Here is a 24,218-nt window from a genome sequence, read left to right as displayed (position 1 = left end):
TGCCTGATCTCGTCTGATTCTGCCTTCCTGCGCATTTACTGCTAAATTGGTTTTGTATTTCCATTATGCTTGTAAGCATTTCCCTCACATTCTATATGTGTATAGATCCTTGTAGAGACTCTTAATGTCTCTTGATCATGAATGAAAGATTAAATTTGGTTTAAATCTACACAGGACAGATATCTTCATTGATTATTCTTTTTTTTCAGTGAATTATTTTAAGACTCAGTTGGACAAAGTGTGTGGTAAATCTCTTCAGCACTTTGTATATGGTTGTTACCTTTGGTGACTCAAAAGGTCTTACAAAACTCAATAGCAGGTTATACACATGAATAAAATTTATTACTACCAAAGAGAAAAGAATAAAAACAAGAAAAAGACGCATTGGTGAAGTCCAGGAAGGTTCAACACAGGTATCCACTGTCCTCTGCCCAAAAGTTCAATGAAAATTCTTTCTCTCCAGCAAAGTGTGGCACAGAAGCCCACTTGAATTTTTTTTTTTTTTAACCAGAGCACTGTTCAACTCTGGCTTATAGTGGTGCAGGGGACTGAACCTGGGACTTTGGAACTTTTTGGAACCTCAGGCATGAGCATCTGTTTGCATAACCATTACACTATCTACCCTCCACTGAATCCTACTTGAATCTTAGGGCTCAAGACTTGAGTGGCTTTGTTTTTGATGCTAGGTCCCCCCCACAACTGGGGTTTCATTCTTGTGTGATTCCACTGATCCCTACTGAGCCATCTCTTAGTCCCCATGTCCAAGACTATATTCTATTATACAATCAGTCACATGACAACTAAAACTTAGGATACCAATAATGAAGCCAGGTGCTTGAGTTTGTGCAAAGCAACTTGACAAGACAGTTCCAAGTATTTATAACATTATATTCATTAACATATAGCAGACTTAGTGGTCTAAGAGGTGGTACAGTGGTTAAGGCATTGAACTCTCAGGTATGAGGTCCTGAGTTCAACTCCCTGCAGCACATGTGCCAGAGTCATGTCTGGTCCTCTCTCTCTCTCCTATCCCTCTCATTAACAAATAAATTAAAACAACAACAACAGAAAAAAAGACGAACATGGGGCGGGGGGGGGTCAGTCAGTGTCACACCTAATAGAGTATAAAAGTTACCATGAGTGAGAACCCAGATTCAAGCCCTGGGCCCCACCTGCACGTGGTAAATCTTCACAAGCAGTGGAGCAGTGCTGCAGGTGTCTTTTTTTTTTCCCCCTCCCTCTCTGTATCTATCAGAAGAAAGTGGCCAGGAGGGGGAAATGAAAGGAAAATCAATGTCTGGGGCTAAAGGAATGATTCAGTGGTACAGTGCATACTTTGTATATGTGAGATTGTGATTTCAGTTCATGACCCAGGCTTGGGCCTCCACCTTACCACATGTGAGCAGCACTACGGCACGGGAGTAAAGCTCAGTTTTGTGATGTCTCTCCCTCTCTCAATCTCTGGTTCTGCCTGCCTCTTTGTCTGCAAAATGTCAGTCACCCAGAGCAGTTATTTCACACATGAGCAAAGCCTAAACAGCACACACATAAAATAAATTGAATAAGCAATTAAGAGATTGTTACCCATAGAAGATAAATTAGTAGTCACCAAAGTTCCGGATTACTGTAACCAAGCCAAGAACAATTGGCAATAAAGCCTCATGAACTAATCAACAGGAATCATGTAGGGAACAAAAGATTTAGCAAAGAGTTTCTGGCAAGTAACATTAGTTTTTTTTTTTTAAATATTTATATATTCTCATTTGTTGCCCTTGTTTTATTGTTGTAGTTATTATTGTTGTTGATGTTGTTGTTGGATAGGACAGAGAGAAATGGAGAGAGGAGGGGAAGACAGAGAGGGGGAGAGAAAGATAGACACCTGCAGACCTACTTCACCGCCTGTGGAGTGACTCCCCTGCAGGTGAGGAGCTGGGGGCTTGAACCAGGATCCTTATGCTGGTCCTTGCTCTTTGTGCCACCTGCGCTTAACCTGCTGCACTACCACCCGACTCCCCAATTTTATTTTTTAAAGACTATTCGTACTTCAGCTAAAGTTGAAAGCATCACCATTTTTCTTTGAAAATAAATACCAGTTTAAAGGGTATATGCTTTTTTAATATTCCTGATTTTTGTGACTATCTTCAATATGATGTTCAGTAAATTCTAATTTTTCTTTAGAGATAGTTTTCTTAAATTTGCTGCAAGGCTTCCCAGGAAAAGTCATCTTATTTTTAAATTTTCATTTATCTTATTTTAATGAAAGAGATACAGAGGGAGGGAGAGAATGAAAGAGAGAAAGAAACCAGAGCACTGTTCAGCTCTGGTTTATAGGGGTTAAGCTGGGGATTAAGCCTGGGACCTCAAAGCCTCAAGCATGAACATATTTTGTATAAACATTATGCTGTTTCCCTGCCCCCCCAAAATAAATAAATTCTTAATTTTTTTCATGTGGATATGTTTCTCCTTCCCAATTATCTTTCTTAGTCTTTATTTATTGAATAGAGACAGCCAGAATTGAGAAAGAAGACAGAAAGAGAGAGAGAAAGAGAGAGGGAGAGAGAGGGAGAGAGAGACTTTCAGCATTGCTTTCCCCTTGCAGGTGGGGACCAGGGGCTCGATTTCCAATCCTTACACATTGCAACAAGAGCTCTCAACCAAGTATGCCAACACTCAGCCACTTTCCAATGATTATCAGTCTGAAAATAGTACTAATTTATGTTCTTAAACTTTTTAGGTCTACATTTATTTCATGGATTGATATGTAATCCTGGGCAAGTGATTTAACTTCTCTAATCCTAATCCTCATCTACTACCTATAAAGAAAAGTTACTTGAGGGACAAAGATGCCTCAGCTGGCATAGTACATCTTACCATGTATGAGACATTGAGTTTGAGCATAGGAGCACCAGAAACAGCACCAGGAGGAGCTCTATGGATGGTGAAGCAGTGTCTTGGTGTGTCTTTCATTACAAAATTTGAATACAGAACTAAGGAGACTGCTTAACAGCAGCCAGCATGTGTGCAAGGCTCTGACTTCAACCCCCTGACATTGCATTTGGGGACTATACTATCTAATAAAAAAATTTATAAAGGGGGTAGGAGAGACAGCATAATGGTTATGCAAAAAGACTCTCGTGCCTGAGGCTCCTGGGCCCTAGGTCCCAGGTTCAATCCCTGCCTCACCATAAGCTAAAGTTGAGCAGTGCTCTGGTCTCTCTTTCTCCGGTCTTTCTCATTGAAATAAAATGATTTAAAAAAAATTTTAAAAAGGGGGGAGTTGGGCAGTAGCTCACTGGGTTAAGCACACATAGTATGAAGCACAAGGACCCACACAAGTATCCTGGTTCTAGCCCTCAGCTCCCCACCTGCATGGGGGTCGCTTCACAAGTGGTGAAACAGGTCTGTAGGTGTCTCTCTGTCTTTCTCCCTATCTCCCCTTTCCCTCTCAATTTCTCTCTGTCCTACCCAATAAATATGAAAAATGTCTGTAGGGAAATTGTGAGGATATGGCAGAGCCTGGCAGGGCTTGACCTGAGGGGTGCGTCCATCCTGTCAATCTCTCTTTCTCTACCAAGAGGTTGAGCAAGGGGGACACAGGAACCCCAAAGGTTTGCCACATCATATCAGACTCCCTGCCTCACAAAACACCCCACATTTTTCTGACTCCAGGAGCCCGGCATTCCTTAAAACATTAAGCCAGCTCCCCCTGCTCCACCCTGCTTTCTTTGATACTATGGCCCGTCCTTTTATTATCCACATATCAATCTTCTGCTTTGTCTAACAAAAGACTTAAGGCCTCCACCCTATTCCCCCACCCATTCTGCTCATTTAACATATTCCTTTTCTACCCTCAAGACCACAGGGTATTATTAATCCTACCAGTTATACCCCTAGCAACAGTTGCTAAGAAAGCCCCTACCATTCCCAGCCCCTTTCACCTTTCTCCAATCCTTTCCTTAACCATGTATGGTATTGTCAAGCCACTTCTGTTTCCGACTTGTCTCTTCCCTTGTCCTGCCTGGAGAGGCTGGGCAGGAAGACCAGGAGGCTGATGCCGGCCATTGCATTTTGTGCCACGTGGCTTAACCAGGTGTGCTACTGCCCACCCAACTCTGCTTAAATAAATAAAGATTTGAGTTGCCTCGCCACCATGAGCTTGGTTCCTGGGTCATCCCTCTCTCGCATCACTAGCCTGACAAATGTCCACCCGGAGCAGTGGATTCATAGTGCAGGCACCGAGCCCCAGTGACAACCTGGTGGGAAAAAAATATGGAGATGGAGCACTTACTATATGTCAGTCACTAGTAAACAAGAGTAAGTGGCTATGTAAACTCTGAAGGAAATCATAGAGGGTGATTATTGCAATAGAAATTAATTGAGGGTAAGGAAACCCATTCTAGATGGTGATATTTGATATAAGACCTAAAGGATGAAAATGACCCTTTTAAAAAAATTTATTACTATTATTTAAGAAAGGATAAATTAACAAATCCATAGGGTAGGAGGGGTACAACTCCACACAATTCCCACCACCCAATCTCCACATCCCACCCCCTCCCCTGATAGCTTTCCCATTCTCTATCCCTCTGGGAGCATGGACCCAGGGTCCTTGTGGGTTGCAGAAGGTAGAAGGTCTGGCTTCTGTAATTGCTTCTCCACTGAACATGGGCGTTGACTGGTCGGTCCATACTCCCAGTCTGCCTCTCTCTTTCCCTCCTAGTAGGGTGGGTCTCTGGGGAAGCTGAGCTCCAGGACACATTGGTGGGGTCTTCAGTCCAGGGAAGCCTGGCCGGCATCCTGGTGGCATCTGGAACCTGGTGACTGAAAAGAGAGTTAACATACAAAGCCAAACAAATTGTTGAGCAATCATGAACCCAAAGCTTGGAATAGTGGAGAGGAAGTGTTAGGGGGGTACTCACTGCAAACTCTAGTGCACTTCTGCTTTCAGGTATATATTTTGCAGTAGTTTATGGATACGTGTGAACATAAGCTCTCTCTCACAGAAACTGGTGTATATCTCGGTTTTGGGACTTTGTTAGAAAGTGAACCACCTGGAGAATGACTCTTTAAAGACATTCTACCAGGCAAAGGAGACTACCAGTAAAGAAAGTATAAAAAGGTCCTGAAGAAGAGAAGGGCATTGTGCAGAAGAAGAGGCTAGGGTGACTGAAGGAGTAAAACAGAAGTCAGGCTAGGCATGGGTTGAAAGCTCCTGTGTAAGAAAAGATGATGGGTTAGATCCAGAACAGAGAAGATTTCTTTCTTTCCCTCTTTTCCTCTTTTCCCTCTCCCTGCCTCTTTATCCCCCCTGTCCCCTCCCCTCTCTCTGCCCCCTCTCTTCCTTCTCTTCCTTCTTTTCAATCTCTCTCTCTCAGTATTGCTCAGCTCTGGTATATGGTGGTGCTGGAGTCCCTAAGGACTGGGTCCTCAGAACTCTATCTCATATGTAATGAGTAAATCTTCAAACAGCACTTTAAAATGCATAAAGAGAATTATCAGAGTGGTCTGGGAAGTGGTGCAATGGATAAAACACTGGACTCTCAAGCATGGTCTCAAGGTCCCGAGTTCAATCCCTGGCAGCACATGTACCAGAGTGATGTCTGTTTCTTTCTCTCGCTCCTCTTATCTTTCTCATTTTTCATTAATAAAATATTTTTAATTTTTTATATCTATTTTCCCTTTTGTTGCCCTTGTTTTTTTTATTGTTGTTGTAGTTATTATTGTTGTTATTGATGTCGTTTCTTAGATAGGACAGAGAGAAATGGAAAGAGGAGGGGAAGATAGAGAGGGGGAGAGAAAGACACCTGCAGACCTGCTTCGATGCCTGTGAAGCGACTCCCCTGCAGGTTGGGAGCCGGGGGGCTCAAACCAGGATCCTTAAGCTGGTCCTTGTGCTTCGTGCCACGTGCGCTTAACCCGCTGCGCTACTGCCTGACTCCCAATAAAAATCTTTTCGACTCCCAATAAAAATCTTTTTTAAAAAAAGAATTATTAGAGGGGTTGGTGGCACATAGGATTGAGTGCATGTTATAGTGCACAAAGACCTGGGTTCAAGCCCCCCATTCCCCATCTGCAGAGAGGAAGATTCACAAGCAGTGGTGTAAGCCTCTCTCTCTTTCTTCCTATCTCTCCTTCCCTCTCAATTTGTGTCTCTAACTAAAAATAAATTTTAAAAAATTAATAGAGATGGAATTATACCCCTATAATCTTATAATACTGTAAACCACTCTTACATCACTAATTGAAAAATAAATGGAGAATCGGGCGGTAGCACAGCGGCTTAAGTGCACGTGGCGCAAAGCGCAAGGACTCGCGTGAGGATCCCGGTTTGAGCCCCCGGCTCCCCACCTGCGGGGAGTAGTTTCACAAGCAGTGAAGCAGGTCTGCAGATGTCTCTCTTTCTCTCCCCCTGTCTGTCTTCCCCTCCTCTCTCCATTTCTCTCTGTCCTATCCAACAACGACGACATCAATAACAACAACAATAAAAACAAGGGCAACAAAAAGGGAATAAATATTTTTAAAAAATAAATAAATGATCAGAGCTTTAACTGGATCAATCAAAAGTGGGTCATCCCGCAGGAAGAGGAGTACAGCCTGATAAGAGAATAAAAGACTGATGTGGCTATACATGGAAAAGAGAATGTGTTGAGATAAATGACAGATAAAATTGAAAACAGGGGACTTTGGCTACCTCTTGTCACCATCCCCTTTACTAGCAAATGAAAATTCTTTAAGCATTTGCCACATATGAAATCCATTTTTGCGCCAATTTATTTCCTGAGTTTAGTGCCTTAATGCTGCCATCTAGTGGCCAAGGGATTCCATCATTGGACCTTTCACTGAAGCATTCGCCTTCCAAAGCAGTGCTGCTGACTGCCATCCATTCTATTTGCCCATGTAGTTACTGCCCCACAGAAGATACTAAGAATACTGAGCAAAGTCCCAGGTTCAATACCCCAAACCACCATAAACCAGAGCTGATCAGTGATCTAGTCCAAAGGAAGGAGGGAAGGAAGGAAGGAAGGAAGGAAGGAAGGAAGGAAGGAAGGAAGGAAGGAAAAAGGAAGGGAGAAAAATATGTAGTGAGTGGTCCGGTAGGGGGCACAGTGATAAAGCTTTGGACTCTCAAGCATGAGGTCCCAAGTTCAATCCCTGACAGCACATGTGTCAGAGTAATGTCTTGTTCTTTCTCTCTCTCTCCTATCTTTTTCATAAACAAATTAAAAATCTTTTAAAAAAATCTGTAGTGAAAGTAGAAAAAAGTCAATTAAAAATTTTTTTTTAATTTATAAAAAGGAAACATTGACAAAACTATACCATAAAAGGGTTACAATTCCACACAATTCCCACCACCAGAACTCTGTATCCCATCCCCTCCCCTGATAGCTTTCCTATTCTTTATCCCTCTGGGAGTATGGACCCAAGGTCATTGTGGGATGCAGAAGGTGGAAGGTCTGGCTTCTGTAATTGCTTCCCCACTGAACATGGGCATTGACAGGTCGAGCCATACTCCCAGCCTGTCTCTCTCTTTCCCTAGAACCTGGAACCTTGGAGCCTCAGGCATGAGAGTCTCTTTTGCATAACTTATTGTTGTGATATCCCCACAACCCCTGCTTCCCTTCTTTATCATCCAGATCTACTTCCTTGCTCTGATATGGACTTCCCTATAGTCACCCTATCCTTACCTCCTTCATACTAGCCAGAATGATAGAATGACTGCTAGAAAAACAGAAACTACAAGCCAAAGAATAGATGTTTCCCACAATATTATTTTACTTCTAGTGTAGTTCCCTTGTTAATTATATTTGATATTTTTGAAATAAAAAAATGAAGTCAGGGAAGTTGGGTGGTAGTGCAGCGGGTTAAGCGCAGGTGGTGCAAAGCACAAGGACCGGTGGAAGGATCCCGGTTTGAGCCCCGGCTCACCACCTACAGGGGAGTCACTTCACAAGGAGTGAAGCATGTCTGCAGGTGTCTATCCTTCTCTCCCCCTCTGTCTGCCCCTCCTCTCTCCATTTCTCTCTGTCCTATCTAAAAATGATGGTATCAATAACAACAATAACTACAACAACAATGAAAAACAACAATGGCAACAAAAAGGAAAATAATTTTTAAAAAAATGAAGTCAGGAAGGCACATTTGTTTTTATCCCAACTGGCTTTCAAACTGCCGATACCTACTGAGCATGTGGGATAATTTCCCGAAATATGGTACATACAGGTAAGAGAAACTAGAACTGCTTCCACAGACCTATCTTCCTTTCTTGAGAACCATGTATAACTTAGCTATGTAGAAAATTATTTAATACACAAACAGTGAAAAGTGAGGAGACAGGACTCCTAAGATAGTTTCAACCATTGCTTGCATAACTGTTTATATCATCGCCTCTGTGAATTCTGCAAATGTCTACAACATATTTACAACAATTATTTTGGAGACATGGAGAATTATTTTCTTTTTAAATATTTTTTATTTTTATTTATTTATTCCCTTTTGTTGCTCTTGTTGTTTTATTGTTGTAGTTATTATTGTTGTTGTCGTTGTTGGATAGGACAGAGAGAAATGGAGAGAGGAGGGGAAGACAGAGAGGAGGAGAGAAAGATAGACACCTGCAGACCTGCTTCACCGCCTGTGAAGCGACTCCCCCGCATGTGGGGAGCCGGGGTTTGAACCGGGATCCTTGTGCCGGTCCTTGTGCTTTGCGCCACCTGTGCTTAACCCGCTGCGCTACAGCCCGACTCCCGGAGAATTATTTTCTACATAGCTAAGTTATACATGGTTCTCAAGAAAGGAAGATAGGTCTGTGGAAGCAGTGCTAGTTTCTCTTACCTGTATGTACCGTATTTCAGGAAATTATCCCACATGCTCAGTAGGTATCGGCAGTTTGAAAGCCAGTTGGGATAAAAACAAATGTGCCTTCCTGACTTCATTTTTTAAAAAATTTATTTTCCTTTTTGTTGCCTTTGTTTTTCATTGTTGTTGTAGTTATTGTTGTTATTGATACCATCATTTTTAGATAGGACAGAGACAACAATTATTTCTGAGTTGTTTCCTTTTGAAGTTTCCTTTTTTCCCACCATTTAAAAGATCTATTTATGGGGGCCAGGAGGTAGCGCACCAGGCTAAGCATGCATAGTGCAAAGCTCAAGGACCTGCACAAGGATTCTGGTTCAAGCTCTGGCTCCTTACCTGCGGGGTGAGGGGTGTGGGGGGGTCACTTCACAACCAGTGAAGCAGGTCTTCAGGTGTCTTTTTATCCTCCTCGCTATCTTCCCCTCCTCTCTGAATTTCTCTCTGTCCTATCCAACAACAATAAAAATGGAAAAAATGCACTCCAGGGGCAGTGGATTCGCACTATAGGCAATTGAACAATTGAACGTACAAAGACAAAAAAAATGGCTGTTTATATTTTAAGACTATGGGAGAACTACAGTGGTTATCTATGGGGGTAGGGATGAGGACACAGACCTTTGTTGGTGGGAGTGGCAAGGAAAAAAAAAGACTATACTGTGGCTTAGTGGTTATGCAAAAGACTCTCATATCTGTGGCTCAAAATCCCAGGTTCAGTCCCCCAAATCCCCATAAGCCTGAGCTGAGCAGTGCTCTGGTCTTTCTCTCTGTGTCTCTTTCTCATTAAAAAATTAAATTTGGGAGTCAGGTGGTAGCACAGCGGGTTAAGTGCATGCAGGTGGTGCAAAGCTCAAGGACCAGCACAAGGATCCTGGTTCGAGCCCCCTGGCTCCCCACCTGCAGGGGAGTCGCTTCACAGATGGTGAAGCAGGTCTGCAGGTGTCTCTCTTTTTCTCCCCCCGTCTTCCCCTCCTCTCTCCATTTCTCTCTGTCCTATCCAACAATCACGACAATAATAACCACAACAAGGCTACAACAACAAAACAAGAAAAGGGAATAAATATTTTTTAAAAAAAATATTAAAATTTTTTAAAAGACTATACTATAAACCATTAACCCCTCAATTAAAAAAAGCACTATCACTCAGCAAATACATATATGCAGTATGAGATGACTTATAAATGCATAATCTGTTCTTAAACTCATGAATGTTTAAGTATCTCCTATATACTAGATGGTATGTCTTTAATAAAAAAGAAATTTGGGTGAAAAAAAGATATATAAAACAAGATAATTCACCTAAGATGACACCTGCTTTGCCATGTACATGACCAGGATTCAAGCTCCAGTGCTGTGGTATCTCTCTCTCTTTAGCAGTGAAGCCCAAGTTTCAACAAAAACCACTAAACTATTGTAGACACCCTCCCCCCACCCCATGGTGGCTATTCACGTGGTGAGTTTCTACAAAACTGATATGTAGTGGTTCAGGAGGTGGCACAGTGGATAAAGCATTGGATTCTCAATCATGGGATCCCGAGTTCAATCCAAAACAGCACATGTACCAGTGATGTCTGGTTCTTTCTCTCTCTGCCTATCTTTCTCATGAATAAATAAATTCTTTTTTAAAAAAAGATTGTAGGTTTATTTATTTATTTATTTTTGAGCTAAGTATCTTTACGTGGGGCTGGGGACATAGCACAATGATCATGCAAAAAAAAAAAAAAAACCTTACATGCCCAAGACTCCAAAGGTACCAGGTTCAATCCCCAGCACCACCATAAATCAGACCTGATCAGTGCCCTGATTAAAAAAAAAAAAAGTATCATTATGTGGGCATTCAATTAAAAATTATTGGGTTTGTGGGGAGATAACTAGAGGTCTCTGAAACCCATTTCCATCAGGGACCAAAGAGAGAAGAGGAAAAAAAGAAACATTTAGAAGTAGAAATAGGTTTAATTGTGACTTAGAAAGGAAAAGGAGGTAGCACGATAGAAAAATTAGATAGATGAATAGAGAGTTATAGAAATAAGTCACCCACACCTGTGACCTTGGAAAAACCACTGCAATTTCCAGTGGAGGGAATGGGGATACAAAACTCTAGTGATGGGAATGGTGTAGAATTGTAGCCTTGCTATCTTTTTTGTAAACCAAAATCTCTCTCTCTCTCTCTCTCTCTCTCACACACACACACACACACACACACATACATACACATCAACAATAAATGAGTAAATTAAACAAAATTATTGGGCCTCTGGACTTTAGCAATTATATTTCACAATAACAATAAATTGTAGCTGGTTTTGGCATTATTTAAATGTGAATTTGTGTGATGGTTCCTTAAAGCCTCACCTCAGTCCCTACTAATTAGTATGTATGTAAAAAGTTTAAATTTTGTAGTAATCTGGTGGTTTTGGCCTAATACATGTTGATCCTGTTGCAAAAGGAAACTTTTTTTTTTTTTTTTAACACTGGGAGGTATGGTTGATAAACTTCTTCCTGTTCTTTGTCCAAGGAGCTGCTACAGAAATTAAGAATGGAAAACAGAAATTCAGTGATGTAGGCTGGTTACTCTCCCTTCACTAAAGTAGTTATATTCCCAGTTTATGTTTAACCAGAGCACTGCACAGTTCTAGCTTGTGGTGGTATGAGGAACTGAACTCTTCTATTTTTGTGTGTTTTTAATTGAGAGGCCAGAGCATTCTCTGTCATTTTACTGAGTGGAGCCAGGGGTCAAATCCCTAGGCTTTAGATGTTTTGTGTTTTCCCAAGCCTTTTTTTTTCCCCTCCTTCCCACATAAACTTAAGAGTTGTTGCTGGTTTTTGGCCAGAGAACTGTCCAACTTTAGTTTATGCTGGTGCCAGAGGTCAAACCTGGCACTTTCAAGTTTCAGACTTTAAAGTATGGTGTACTACTAACTCCTTGTACTATCTCCTCTGCCCCGGAGAGATTTTATGCTTCACCACTCCAGGCCAACTTTTTTTTTCAAATGGAAAGACAGAGACAGAGGGAAAGACACCATATCTATCACCATGGGGAGTGGGGGTTTCAAACCTGGAAACCTGGTTGTGTGAGAAAAGCAGATTAAAACATAAAACTTGAAACCTCGGGGGTGTCGGGTGGTAGCACAGCTGGTTAAGCGCACATGGTGCAAAGCACAAGGAACTGTGTAAAGATCCCAGTTCGAGCCCCTGGCTCCCACCTGCAGGTGTCACCTCACAAGCGGTGAAGCAGGTCTGCAGGTGTCTATCTACCCCTTCCCTCTCGATTTCTCTCTGCCCTATCCAACAACGACATCAGTAACAACAATAACCACAACAACAATAAAAATAAGGGCAGCAAAAGGGAATAGCCTCCAGGACCAGTGGATTCGTGGTGCAGGCACCAAGCCCCAGAAATAACCCTGGAGGCAAAAAAAAAAAAATTTTGAAACCTACTGTTAATTACAAATAAAAATTTAAGAAAGCAGTTCTGTATTCATGGTGGTCAAGTATTTTGAAAAAAAAAACATTTTCATAAGTACTTTTTTTTGGCCAGGTGAGATGTTTTATTTGCTTATTTAAGACAGTGAGACACCTGCAGCATTGCTTCACCACTTGCAAAGTGAAATTTCCCCTGGCAGGTGGGGATTAGGGGCTTAAACCTGGGTCCTTGTGCATTGCAACACCTGTGCTCAGTCAAGTGTGCCACCACTTAACCCCTATGTGTATAAAATCTGTAATTATTTTTACCAGAGCACTACTAAGCTTTGGTTTATGGTGATGCTGGGGGAATTGAACTCAGGACCTTTGGTGCCTCTTCTCAGATATATATATATATATATATATATATATATATATATATATATATATATATATATGATTAAGGAGAAGAGGTAAAACAGGCCATCCCTCTGGCATATGCAGTGTGTATGATCAAATACAGGTATGGAAAACCCTGCTCTTCCACCTAACGACTTTGCCAGCAAGGAAGTGTGTCAATATAGGACTTTAGCACATTTTGGGGGATAAGGTCCACAAATTCCCTTTAAACTAAACACAGCTCTTGGACTGACCTGGTTCCCAGTTTTGCCTGCTTTGGTCACCTTTCTAGCACTATTACTCAGGAATCCAAATAGCAATGAGATATCTGCACTAAGAAAAACTGCACTTGGTAGAGAAAATGAAAAACCTCTGATTTACACTAAAATACATTTTTGTTGTTTATTATTTTTTAACCAGAGCACTGCTCAACTTTGGCTTAGTGGTGCAGTGGATTGAACCTAGGGTGTCAGAACCTCAGACATTAGTCTGTTTGCATAACCGTTATGCTATCTTCTGTGGTCTGGAGCATACCTAATATTTCATACTATACCTCAAGACCTGGAATTATACTGGGGAGTTAAGGGAAATAGTAACATGGTTTATGCATCAGTGCTCTGGCATAAAAACAAGCAAACCTTGTTAATATCATACTTTATACTTCCAATTTTTTTTTTTTAAGATTTGTTAATGAGAGATCCAGAGCATAATTCTGACATATGGAATGCTCGAGACTGAAGGCTTGAGAGTTCAATGCTTTACCTACTGCTCTACCTCCCAGTTTTGTTTTGTTTTTTTAATTATCTTTATTTATTGGGTAGACAGCCAAAAATCGAGAGGGAAGGGGAAGATAGAAAGGGAGAGACCTGTAGCACTCATCACTTGATAAGCTTTTCCCCTGCAGGTGGGGGCTGGGGGCTCAAACCTAGGTCCTTGTGTATTGTAACATTCAACCAGGTGCTCCACTACCTCCCCCCTTCCCCCTTTTAAGACTCATTTCTTTTCTGAGAGAGGAGAGCAGAGCACCCAAAGCAGCACTCTGGAATATGCTGGGGCAGGGATTGAATTTGAGCTCTAAGGCATGAGTGTCCAATGTTTTATACACTGCACCACCTCCCAGGATGTACTTTTAAAATACCAATTTTAGCACTACTAATAAAATTAATCTTGGGACATCACTGTTTCACCTTCCTGGTTAAATATGCATTATGCTATCTCCCTATTATCTATTATTTACTAGCCTTGATTGTAATATTTCATAAGTTTATATATGTTGGATAGAGACAGAGAGAATTAAGAGGGAAGAAGATAGCGAAGTCTGCAGCACTTCGTAATTGTGAAGCTTCCTCCTGCAGGTGGGAACCAGGAGCTTGTACCCAGGTCCTAAGCACTGTAGTACATACACTCTACTAGGCTGGCTACCTCCCTTGTAATTTATTTTATTTTTAAACAAGAGCTCTACTCAGTGCTGACATATGGCTGTTGAAGAGATTGAACCTGGGACCTCAGAGCCTCAGGCATGTAGTCTTTATATGACCATTATGTCATTTCACTTAGCTTGCGAATTATTTTAGTTTAAAAATCAAATTTCACCTGTACCCACATGGTATGATTCTAAGTTGAAATTATTCAAACACATGCAACTACTTAATAAAGAGAACTCAAGATGTGATTCATTTCAAGAAATGAGGCTTTGGAAAGATGTGGTCACTAAAAAAAAAAAAAAAAAGTAGAAAACTCACACTAACGGAAGCTTCAGTTAAGTCTTTCCCTGTCTAGCTGAAAAACTCAGCTCAGAAGGGTGAAGCCCCAGAGACTACACACAAAAGACAGAAAATCAAAGCCTGAGAAGGGTTTTCAGGTTCCTAGGAATACGAGAAGTGAGAAAAAGTAAGACCATAGAGTAAGCTCTAGAATCAGAAATGCGGTTGAAGTCAACCACTGACCAAACTACTTTGTTTCTCCACCTAAAAATTAGGCCAAATGAAAACAGCTAACTCATGGTCCAGGAGGTGGTGCAATGGATAAAGCATTGGATTCTCAAAGCATGAGGTCTTGAATTCAATCCCCGGCAGCACAGGTACAAGAGTGGTAACTGGCTCTTTCTCCTATCTTTCTCATAAATAAATTCTTTTCAAAAAATAATTAAAAAAAAAAAAAACCACAGCTAACTCAAGTTATGTGTAAGAAATGAGAACACATGTGTAATTAATAAGCAAAGGTATACTACACCTCCCACCTGAGCTAACGGCTTACATCAACAAATCAGGAAATGATAGTTGGAGAGGTGGAGAAAAAGATTGCTACACTGCTGGTGAGAATGCAAACTGGCACAGTCCCTGTGGAAGACTGCATGCAGAGTCCTTAAATAAAAATGGAATTACCTTATGGTCCAGTGACACCACTCTTAGGCATTTGCCCAAAGAACACTGAAACACTAATATAAAGAGACATATGCACCCCTATGTTCATAGCTGCATTATTCACAATACCCATAGTGGAAGCTGCCTAAATGTCCATCAGCAGATGCCTGGTTAAAGAAATTATGGGATACAAGGACTCAGGTTTGAGCCCCCAGTTCCCACCTACAGAAGGAAAGCTTTGCAAGTGGTGAAGCAGTGCTGCAGGTGTCTCCCTCCTCTCAATCTCCCCTTTCCCTCTTGATTAAACAAAGTACAAGTTATGGAATACTACTCTATAATAAAAAAGTGTGTCCTTTGGGACAAATGAACTAGAAGTGATTATGCTTAAACAACCACTGGATGGTTTTACACTCATATGTGGAGTCTACAGAACGTATTGATACAGATGAACAAAAAACAAAACCAGAGGCAAGTAAAGCGAACTGTTTCTAAGATTTGTAAAAACTATAGTGGTTATCTTTGGGAGGTGGAAGGGTGGGGATATGGCACTTTGGTGGTGGGTGTGGTGTGGAACTACACACTAATTTTACAATCTTGTAACCTACTAATCACAAAAATGAAAAAAAATAGATGCCACTCTTCAACCAAGAGAAGAAAATCGACATTCAGTAAAATACAAAGTAAAAATAACAATGATAAAAATACACTGCACTACACTGAGCACTTTAAATGTATCTTATTTAATCTTCACAACTTGAAGCAGTTAAGTACTAGCCTTCTGAAGTTTAAAAGTTAAATTTTGGTTTGGGGAGGTTAGTATGTTTGGGGGCCCATTTATGCAAAAATAAACAAAAAAATGAATTCTCCAATGTTACATGTCTTAATTAAGAGGCAGAGCCAAGATTCTATTCAAAATTCCAAGGTTCTTATCTGGCTTATACTTGTTTTTGGTCTTACTAAGAATCTTAAAGAGGCCATACCATTGCTTTGGCCCCATATGTGTGACTTGGGATCAAGTGCAGTTCTTCCATATGTAAGTCTTATACTTGACCTGCAGTGAGAGAGTATGTGTGTATGTACTTAAGTATAGCTTAAGTTTATTACCTACAAGTTTAAGTTTCTAATAAAATTGATACCAAATGATTATTTTTACGTTAGGCTACTTCCCCATATTAAAAAGTTACTATTATTTAAAATATTTCCAATAGTCATTTTATTAACTTAAAACAAATCAACTTAGGAAGTGACCAAACCACTTAATTAGGGACATTACCTAAGTATATTTATACTATCTGGCATGCTTTTCTGGCATTGCCCACAGAAATGATTTTACACATAAGGGAAGTAAACTGAAATTGCTTTCAAAATATATTGGAAGTACTGTCATTATCAGAGTAATGCATTTATAGAATACAGACTTTGGTATAATCAAATTCAAAACAATTTTTATTTTTTTGTCAGAGCACTGCTAAGCTGATTTAAAGGTGGTGCTAGGAACTGAACTTGCGACTTTGGAGCCTCGGGCATGGTCTTTTTGCTTAATCCTCATGCTATCTCCCAGGCCCAAAGTTGAGTAATCTTTATAGTTAAGTGGTAAAGGGGCCACGAGGTGGCACACCTGGTTAAGCACACACATTACAATGTGCAAGGATCTGGGCTCAAACAGAGGGAAGCTTCGTAAGTCATAAGTGGTAAAGCAGTGTTGCAACAGTCTCTCGCCCTATCTCCCACTTTTCTCTCAATTTGTTTCTATCCAAAAACAAACGAAAAGCTAACTGGTAAAATATAAAACTCTGCTTCTTTCAAGTATTGCCTATTATTTGCATTAGAGCTTAAAGAACTATGAAACAGAATATAACACAATGAAGTTACATAATTACACTTCATTAACAAAGGTAATTCAGTTGAGCAAGACTGCTATAGAGTTAAGCATGGTTCTCCATTCTCCCCAGTATTACTGAAATTTGAAAATGAAGACAATCCATCTCCTTCCATATCTGAAAATCACAACTACCTAGTCAGCAAGAGCTACACACCAGCTTTTAAAAATTACCTAATAGTAGTTTATAACAAATGGACTATTTGCAAGAACTGGATGACTACTGGGCAGGGTGAGAAAGAAAACACAACTTCTTGAAAAGGTAAAATAGCTTGAAGCATTTAATATCTAAACAAATCAATCTGTTAATAGTAGTAGTCACAAAATATGCTTATTATAGAAACCCACATTTATGTTTTTAAGAAAAAGTGTAAATTGTTTTACCTTAAAACATAAATTAACCCACTTAAACAATCTTCAGCAGTCAAAATCATGGCAAATTTTCAACAACTTCAGAATAAAATAACCTTAAGTACTTTTGCTCTCTAAAAAAAATGCTTACAACTTCTCATAATAAAAATAGTTCAAGCCAACTATTTTTTCTCTTATTCTTTCAACAGACATGTTCAACACTATGGGAAATTGTTCTTAAAACTGTAAGCTTCACAGATTTTCATTCAAATACTACGGTCCCCCTTTACTTTGATGTGATTTATTTAGCGAGGAAAGAAAGAAAGAAAGAAAAAAAGCATGGTAGATTGTTTCTTATAGCTCACCAAATTTATAGTAGTACAAAAGTTTTAAGACTCTATCCCACTACACATCGTACCTAATATATCATTAAAAATAGAAGACATTTTCTTCAGCAAACCGAACAGCACACTGGCATGTTGTTAATGCACACCTTTTACTGTCTGTCATTCATCAATTATTCACACCTCTGTGTGAACACAATTAACGTGAAATATTTTTTTTGCAAAGTTGGGGGGAAAAAAAAAGCAAGTACAAAATTTGAGAAAGCCTGTTATATTATACAAAAGCCAGTTTGTCTTTCCAAATATCAGATAGTGTATGCAGGGATATTCTGGACATATTATAGCAACTCTTGAGGATGCTTTAATGCGGGAGGTAAGTTTACAGGCCTTGACTCTTCATCAAGAAGCACTAGGTCTTCTATTTCACTGCCTTTATATTTCCTTTTACATATTTTTACCACCACTTTTTTCTTCAGAAACAACTTCAAAGCTTCTCTTGATGCAACTGCTTTTGCATTCTCTTTGCTTTTTCCACAGCCAGTGCCCAAATACACAGATTTGCACCTCAATTCACAAACGATGCTTTCTTGAGAACTCTTATTTTGAGGCAGGTCTGCCAGTTCCTTTAGTGGGACAAAAAACACATCCAGTGTTGCTTTCAGAGCTGCGATAGCTGTGTTTAGGAGCTCTCCATGATTCATGTTTGGGCTAAAGCCACCAACTGCAACCAACTTCCATGCTACTGTTTTATACAGTCTATTGAAAAAAGGCTGCTTCTGCTTTACATCTTCGTTTGTTAATTTGCAACAAGAAAACTTGACAGAACTCTCATTTGACTGTGAAGTACTTTTAGAAGCCAACTGTGATGTGCTCGTCTGAGAACTACTCTTAGAAGCCAGCTGAGTCACAGTTGCTAAGGAAGTGCTTTTGGACAGCAGAGACCCACTGGTCTGGGAGCTGCTCTTAGAAGCTAACAGTGATGCAGCCACCTGTGAAGTGCTTTTGGAAGTCAGCAGGGGTATGCTGGTTGAGGTGCTGCTCTTGGGAGTTAGTAAGGATGTGCCTGATGAGGAACTGTTTTTAGCAAGAGACGACGAAACACCTGCCTCTGAACTAGTTTTGGAAGTTAACCCACTGGGAAATGTCTCTGTACTGGGCTTAGAAGACAACAGTGGCAGTTCTACTTCTGAGCTTCCCGAGGAACCCAACAGTGGCACCTCGATCTCCGACATGCTCTGAGAAGCCAAGACTGAAGAACCTTCCAACGCACTTTTTTTAGGTGAGCCACTTTGTTGTCTGCCATCAGTGGACTGGGTCACATGACTATTCATACTGGCTTTCAACAGTGATGTGACAAGTGCTGCCGAACCACGTTTATCTGGAGCTTCTAATTCAGAAGCCTTTCCAGACCCTGCCACAGTTACCTGGGACGAAACGCTGCTGCTATGGCTGGAAGCAGATCGAACTCCATCACCAGTAGAGCTGTTCTGACTCTGAGTTGAATTTCCACTACTCCCCTCTAATTTGGTAGAGGACCCCGAACATGTTGCGCTGTTTCCTTGTTGGGGAAGAGCACATTCCACTTTGGCAGAACCTTTTCTACTGTCTTGTTCAACTGCAGAACTGCTTTTTCCTTCTACGGCTCTTTTTTTCAGTGGTTCTTCTATCCCTTCTAAAAAGAAGGAAAAATATACATGTGTGGTCACGTCTACAGCATACATCATCAACTAAAACTTTTATAAAACAGTAAAATGATAAAATAAAGGGAAAGGCAAAACTATTTCAGGATATATATGTGTGTGTGTGTGTGTGTGTGTGTGTGTGTGTGTAATTGTGCGTTTTTAATGAAGAATTGGGTGGGGGAGATAGCATAATAGTTCTGCAAAAAATATCTTAAGCTTGAGACACCAAAGGTCCCAGGTTCAACGCCCAGGACCACCATAATTAAGATAGAGCTGAGTAGTGTTCTGGTAAAATAAATAAGTCAATAGTAAATAGCGAAGAATCACTTCATTAATCTTTTAAAACAACATTAACATCATTAATGTCTAGTATTAAAAAATCAGAAGCAGACAACGGATGACATCTCAAAATCTAAAGCAGTCAAAAGAAACTACCAAATTCAGTTTAAAACATAGACACGTTTAACTCAGGTTTAACATTCCAATTTGATCAATGACAGAAAACCTAGCTTGTTACAAAATTAGTTAAGAACGATTTTTTTTTAATTACATAAAAACTTATGCACTAAGCTCCTATGTATGTTCACATCTATGATCTGCTAACCATTGCTACTCGATATCCCTCTTTTCTTCACCTTGGCAACCAGTTCGTCTCGGGTGGTATGGATTGGAGCATCGATCACTGTGATGCCTTCAGCCATACTAAGAATTTTATCCATAACCTTTTGAGGGTACCTGAAAAAATGGAAAAGACATATTTCTTTTAAGAGAGGCTATTTTGGTGTCCAAAACCCAAAACTGATGGCGGAGAAGTGCATTTCCTGGTAGGGACCAAGACGAGCGTCACCGTGACAGGAATGTCCTCAATGGTTAGATCTCTCAGGCTTTCTGCAAACCTGAGGCGCCCGGGTTCGACCCCGCTGCCACTACGTATGCCAAGTGCGAAGCTGTAGGGCGCCTGTCCTTTTTTCCCTTCCTTCTTAAAATAATAATAATGATAATAGGAGTGAATAAAATCGTACTACCAACTACCAGACTTTCCATTTCCTGGAGGCCCCATAAACCAAGCCCGGGGACCGGGGGGGGGGGGGGGAGTCGCCCCACATTTCCAAGTGGCGTGCATGCACCGGAGGTGGTCGGGCAGAGAGTCCAGCCGGGTGCAGCTCCTTCACCCAGCCGGGGTCACCCAGGAAATGCCAATCAATGAAAACCCTCCCGACCCGACGTCCGTAGCTTCCCTCCTGCCGGGAGGCCAATCCCGAGCGCACTCACGGGTAGGGTGTGAGTGTGTGTGTGGGTGTTGGGGGGGGGGGGCGTGTGTGTGTTGGGGGCGGGCTCCCCGACTCACCGGCACCCGAGGAAGACGTGATTGGCCCAGGCCATGGAGAAAGAGACAAGCTGCTGCAGCTGCCGGCTGTGGGCCCCGCACCCCGAGCCGGCGGCCTCCTCCTCCGCCTCCGTGGAGGCGCCGGGGATCAGGTCCCCTGCGTTGCGGAGCAGGAACTCGCGGCGGTGGCGCCAGTGTTTGTCCGTCTCGCCGTCGCAGCGAAGCGCCTCCACCCAGGCGGCCGCCCGCGGGTTCTGGCTCAGGTACTCCGACACCTCCTGCGCCATGTTGGGCCTGCTGGTGGCGGAGGCCGGGGGCCGGCGCCGCAGCGGAGAAGAGGCCGGGGGAGGGGGGCGCGCGGCTTGTCACTGCGGCCTGAGCAGGAGGCTCCACTGAGAACGCCCCTCCAGGAACCCGGGATCCTCAACGAAGGTCCCCTTGCAGCTGAACCGCCCACTTCCGCCCACCGGCGGGGCCTGTCCTTTTATAATCTCTGGAGCCGGCGCGCGCTTCTCCCAGCATGCTTTGCAAGGCCGCGACGCTACGGCGCCGGAGGGCAGTGCGATAGGAAGGGAGAGGTGCGGCGGACGCCGCCAGTGAGAACGCCGGGCCCACCTCCCACCCTAAAGTTCCGGCTCGGCTTTGTGACGACACGCGCGCGCGCGCGGAACACCCACCTCCCCTTCCTGAGCCGAATGGAGGCGACAAAGGATGTTCTCTGTTGGGTGTTTCGGACCAGGGGCGGCCTCGGAGACTGCGAGGCTTTGTCTCCATCCGGAGACGTTGGGTTTGGGTCAGGACCACTCGGACTGAGCTCACCGCCACTATTTGTTTACCTCCGGAGGCGCCTTCTAGCTCGATTCTGATGGGCACCAGCGCTGCTTTGCCCGACCTGCCAAGTCCTGGGGGGGAGGCGGATCGTCGGAAGAATGGAGACGATTTGGTTCATCATGCGTGTGGTCCCCCGGGGTCCGGCCCCGAAGCCCGCACAGTGTTGTATTTGGTCCCCCCACTTCCAGCGCGGCTGTTGTGGGCTTCTTTTCCATTTTGGCCGAGAAATCCGCGCCAAGGACATTCTGTTCCTGTAGATTTTATTGTCCTGCAACAGTGTTGCAGCCAACTGGACACATGGCCTGAAGGCAGAGTGCAAATCCATCCAAGGACATGCTTATTTCTACCGCCCCCAGCTTCCCTATATTAGTTGTTTTCTTTTGCTTCCTCCACCCCCAGGTGTTAAAGTCTCTTGCATTGCCTTACCAATGAGCCCTCATACTTCTTAGTAAAGTCTTATGTGTGGAGCCTTTGGATTCCTATCCGGGGCTGGGGAGACAGCATAATGGTTATGCAGAAAACTCATGGCTGGGGCTCAGAGGTCACAGGTTCAGTCCTCTGCGGCACTATAATCCAGAGCTGAGCAGTGCTCAGGTCACGTTGTTTTTCTCTCTCTTTTTTTTTAAGGATTTTAATGAGAAAGATAAAGAACCAGACTTCACCGGTACATGTGCTACTAGGGATTGAACTGAGGACCTCCTGCTTGAGAGTCCAGTGCTTTATCCACTGCACCACCTCCTGGACCACTCTTGTTTTTTAACCAGAGTACTGCTCAACTCTGGTTTATGGTGGTGCAAGGGACTGAATCTGGAATTTAGGAGCCACAGATGTGAGAGTCTGCGTAGCCATTTTGCTATCCACTCCTACCCCCTCCCCCACCGCGCCCCTATTTCTCTATCTTTCTCATTAAAAATAGTTTTCAAACAGTGAAATGAAAGAGCTGTTAGTGGTTAATCTTTCTACTTTCATGTTGGAGGCCAACTTGACCTACTTCTCTGGAAGTTGTTTTTCTCAATATCCTCAAATTCTCCCTCTATTAAGACCACCCCTAATCCACAGATGCAGACTCAAGCCACTCCCATCTGAAGAACTGTCTGGTCGACCTGGGAGGTGGCACAATTCTCTCATCAAATCTAAAACAAGGGCTAGTGTAGATAGCATGGTAGTTAATGTAGAGACTCATGCCTGAGACTCCAAAAGTCCCAGGTTCAAACCCCCCCCATCACATTCCCCAGCCCCCGCACCACCAAAAGCCTGGGCTGAGCAGTGCTCTGGTAAACAAAAACAAAACAAACAAAAAACACCTGTTTTGAACCCTTTGGCCTCCACCTCCCTCCACAGCCAAACACCCCTATTCCAGATTCTGTACCTCATCCCAAAATCATGCCTCCACTGCTCCACCAAAACAGCCCCAGGATCCCAATATAAATCTAACCCTTCATACCAGTATTTCTCTGCAGTTACAGACCCAGGGGCCCAAGTCTCTCTGAGGTCCCAGGTTCAATTCCCAACACCACCATAAGCCAGAGCTAAGCAGTTGTCTGGTAAAAAAAAAAAAAAAAGTATTTCTGGAGAGCTGTCTAAGAAGTGCAGTGGATAAAGTGTTGGGCTTTCAGGCATAATGTCCTGAGTTTAATCCCTGACGTCCTATGTGCCAGAATAATGCTGTGATTCTTATTAGCAAATGGGTAAATACAACAACTATCACAAAGAAATGAGAAACTGTACTTAAGTTTTGACATCTGTCTTGTAAACTAGTATTTCTACCAATAAAATGGTATAGAAAGAAAAGAATTAAATTCCAAAAACAATTCTTTCAAGTTTATACCATAGTGATGAAGACTTTCCCATTTTTTAATTGAGGGGGAATTAATAGTTTACAGTACAAATACAGTAACAGAAATAAAATACAGTAATTTATACATGTATAACATTTCTCAATTTTTCCACATAACAATTCAACCCCCTCTAGGTCTTCTGACCAAAAGCAATTTTTAAACTAAATAAATTGATTTTATATTTGAGGTACTTAATGACACTGATAAGAAATTTCTTCTAATAAAGCAGTCATACTAACATACAAGTATTTCATTTTTAATATTTTTTGTTTTATTTTAATAAGAGAAAACAAAGCACTGCTCAGCTCTAGCTTATGATGGTGCTGGGGACTGAACTAGGGATTTTGGAGCTTCAGAAATGAATATCTTTTTTTTAAAAAAAGATTTTATTTATTAATGAGAAAGGAGGAGAGACAGAAAGAACCAGACATTACTCTGGTACATGTGCAGCTGGGGACTGAACTAGGGAGCTCATGCTTGAGAGTTCAGTGTTTTATCTACAGCACCATCTTCCAGACAGACAGGCATGAAAGATTTTTTTTGAATTAAATTTTTTTATTTTCCCTTTTGTTGCTCTTCTTTTTTATTGTTGTTGTAGTTGTTATTGATGTCATCATTGTTAGATAGGACAGAGAGAAATGGAGAGAGGAGGGGAAGACAGAGAGGGGGAGAGAAAAATAGACACCCGCAGACCTGCTTCACCGCCTGTGAATCGACTCCTCACCGAACCCAGATCCTTATGCTGGTGCTTGAGCTTTGAGCCATGTGCGCTTGACCCTCTGTGCTACCGAATCCCGGTCATTAAAGTCTTTTTGCATAATCATTACGCTGTCCCCACAGCCTTTTTTTTTTTCCTTTTTCTTTTTAATTTTTAAATTTTATTTTAGTGAGAGAGTTGTGGAGAGAAAGATACAGAGAGAAAAAGGGGGAATATTCTTCTTCAAGTTAAAGA

The 24,218-nt window shown here is 41.9% G+C and overlaps 1 protein-coding gene and 1 long non-coding RNA gene across 4 annotated transcripts in view; one reads left to right on the top strand and one right to left on the bottom strand.

The window, feature by feature from the left end:
• LOC132536618 (uncharacterized) overlaps positions 1-24,218 on the top strand; it is a 411,585-nt gene that overhangs the window by 19,691 nt on the left and 367,676 nt on the right. The window lies entirely within an intron of this gene.
• CDKN2AIP (CDKN2A interacting protein) lies at positions 17,162-21,540 on the bottom strand. 3 transcript variants are annotated; one of them, XM_007534064.3, is made up of 3 exons: positions 20,619-21,540; positions 19,875-20,005; positions 17,162-19,260 (listed from the first exon to the last, which is right to left on the bottom strand). In XM_007534064.3, exons 1-3 carry the CDS (start codon positions 20,882-20,884, stop codon positions 17,927-17,929), a joined length of 1,731 nt encoding a protein of 576 aa, XP_007534126.1. In that variant the 5' UTR covers positions 20,885-21,540; the 3' UTR covers positions 17,162-17,926. The 3 variants fall into 3 exon arrangements, with proteins under 3 accessions (XP_007534126.1, XP_060040688.1, XP_060040694.1); XM_060184705.1 differs by lacking the exon at positions 20,619-21,540 and adding an exon at positions 20,296-20,547; XM_060184711.1 differs by having other exon boundaries at positions 19,123-19,260; positions 19,906-20,005; positions 20,619-21,539.

This window comes from Erinaceus europaeus, chromosome 2 (assembly GCF_950295315.1).
Source record: "Erinaceus europaeus chromosome 2, mEriEur2.1, whole genome shotgun sequence".
Classification (NCBI taxonomy): domain Eukaryota; kingdom Metazoa; phylum Chordata; class Mammalia; order Eulipotyphla; family Erinaceidae; genus Erinaceus; species Erinaceus europaeus.
This window is presented reverse-complemented; position numbering and strand designations above follow the sequence as displayed.

What these genes read in the sequence shown, in the direction of transcription:
- CDKN2AIP (XM_007534064.3), bottom strand. Translation starts at nt 20,884, where the DNA reads ATGGCGCAGGAGGTGTCGGAGTACCTGAGCCAGAACCCGCGGGCGGCC. An exon ending in CACGTCTTCCTCGGGTGCCG is followed by an intron (nt 20,006 to 20,618) that starts GTGAGTCGGGGA and finishes CCATTTTTTCAG; the next exon opens with GTACCCTCAAAAGGTTATGG. An exon ending in AGGGATATCGAGTAGCAATG is followed by an intron (nt 19,261 to 19,874) that starts GTTAGCAGATCA and finishes CCTTCTTTTTAG; the next exon opens with AAGGGATAGAAGAACCACTG.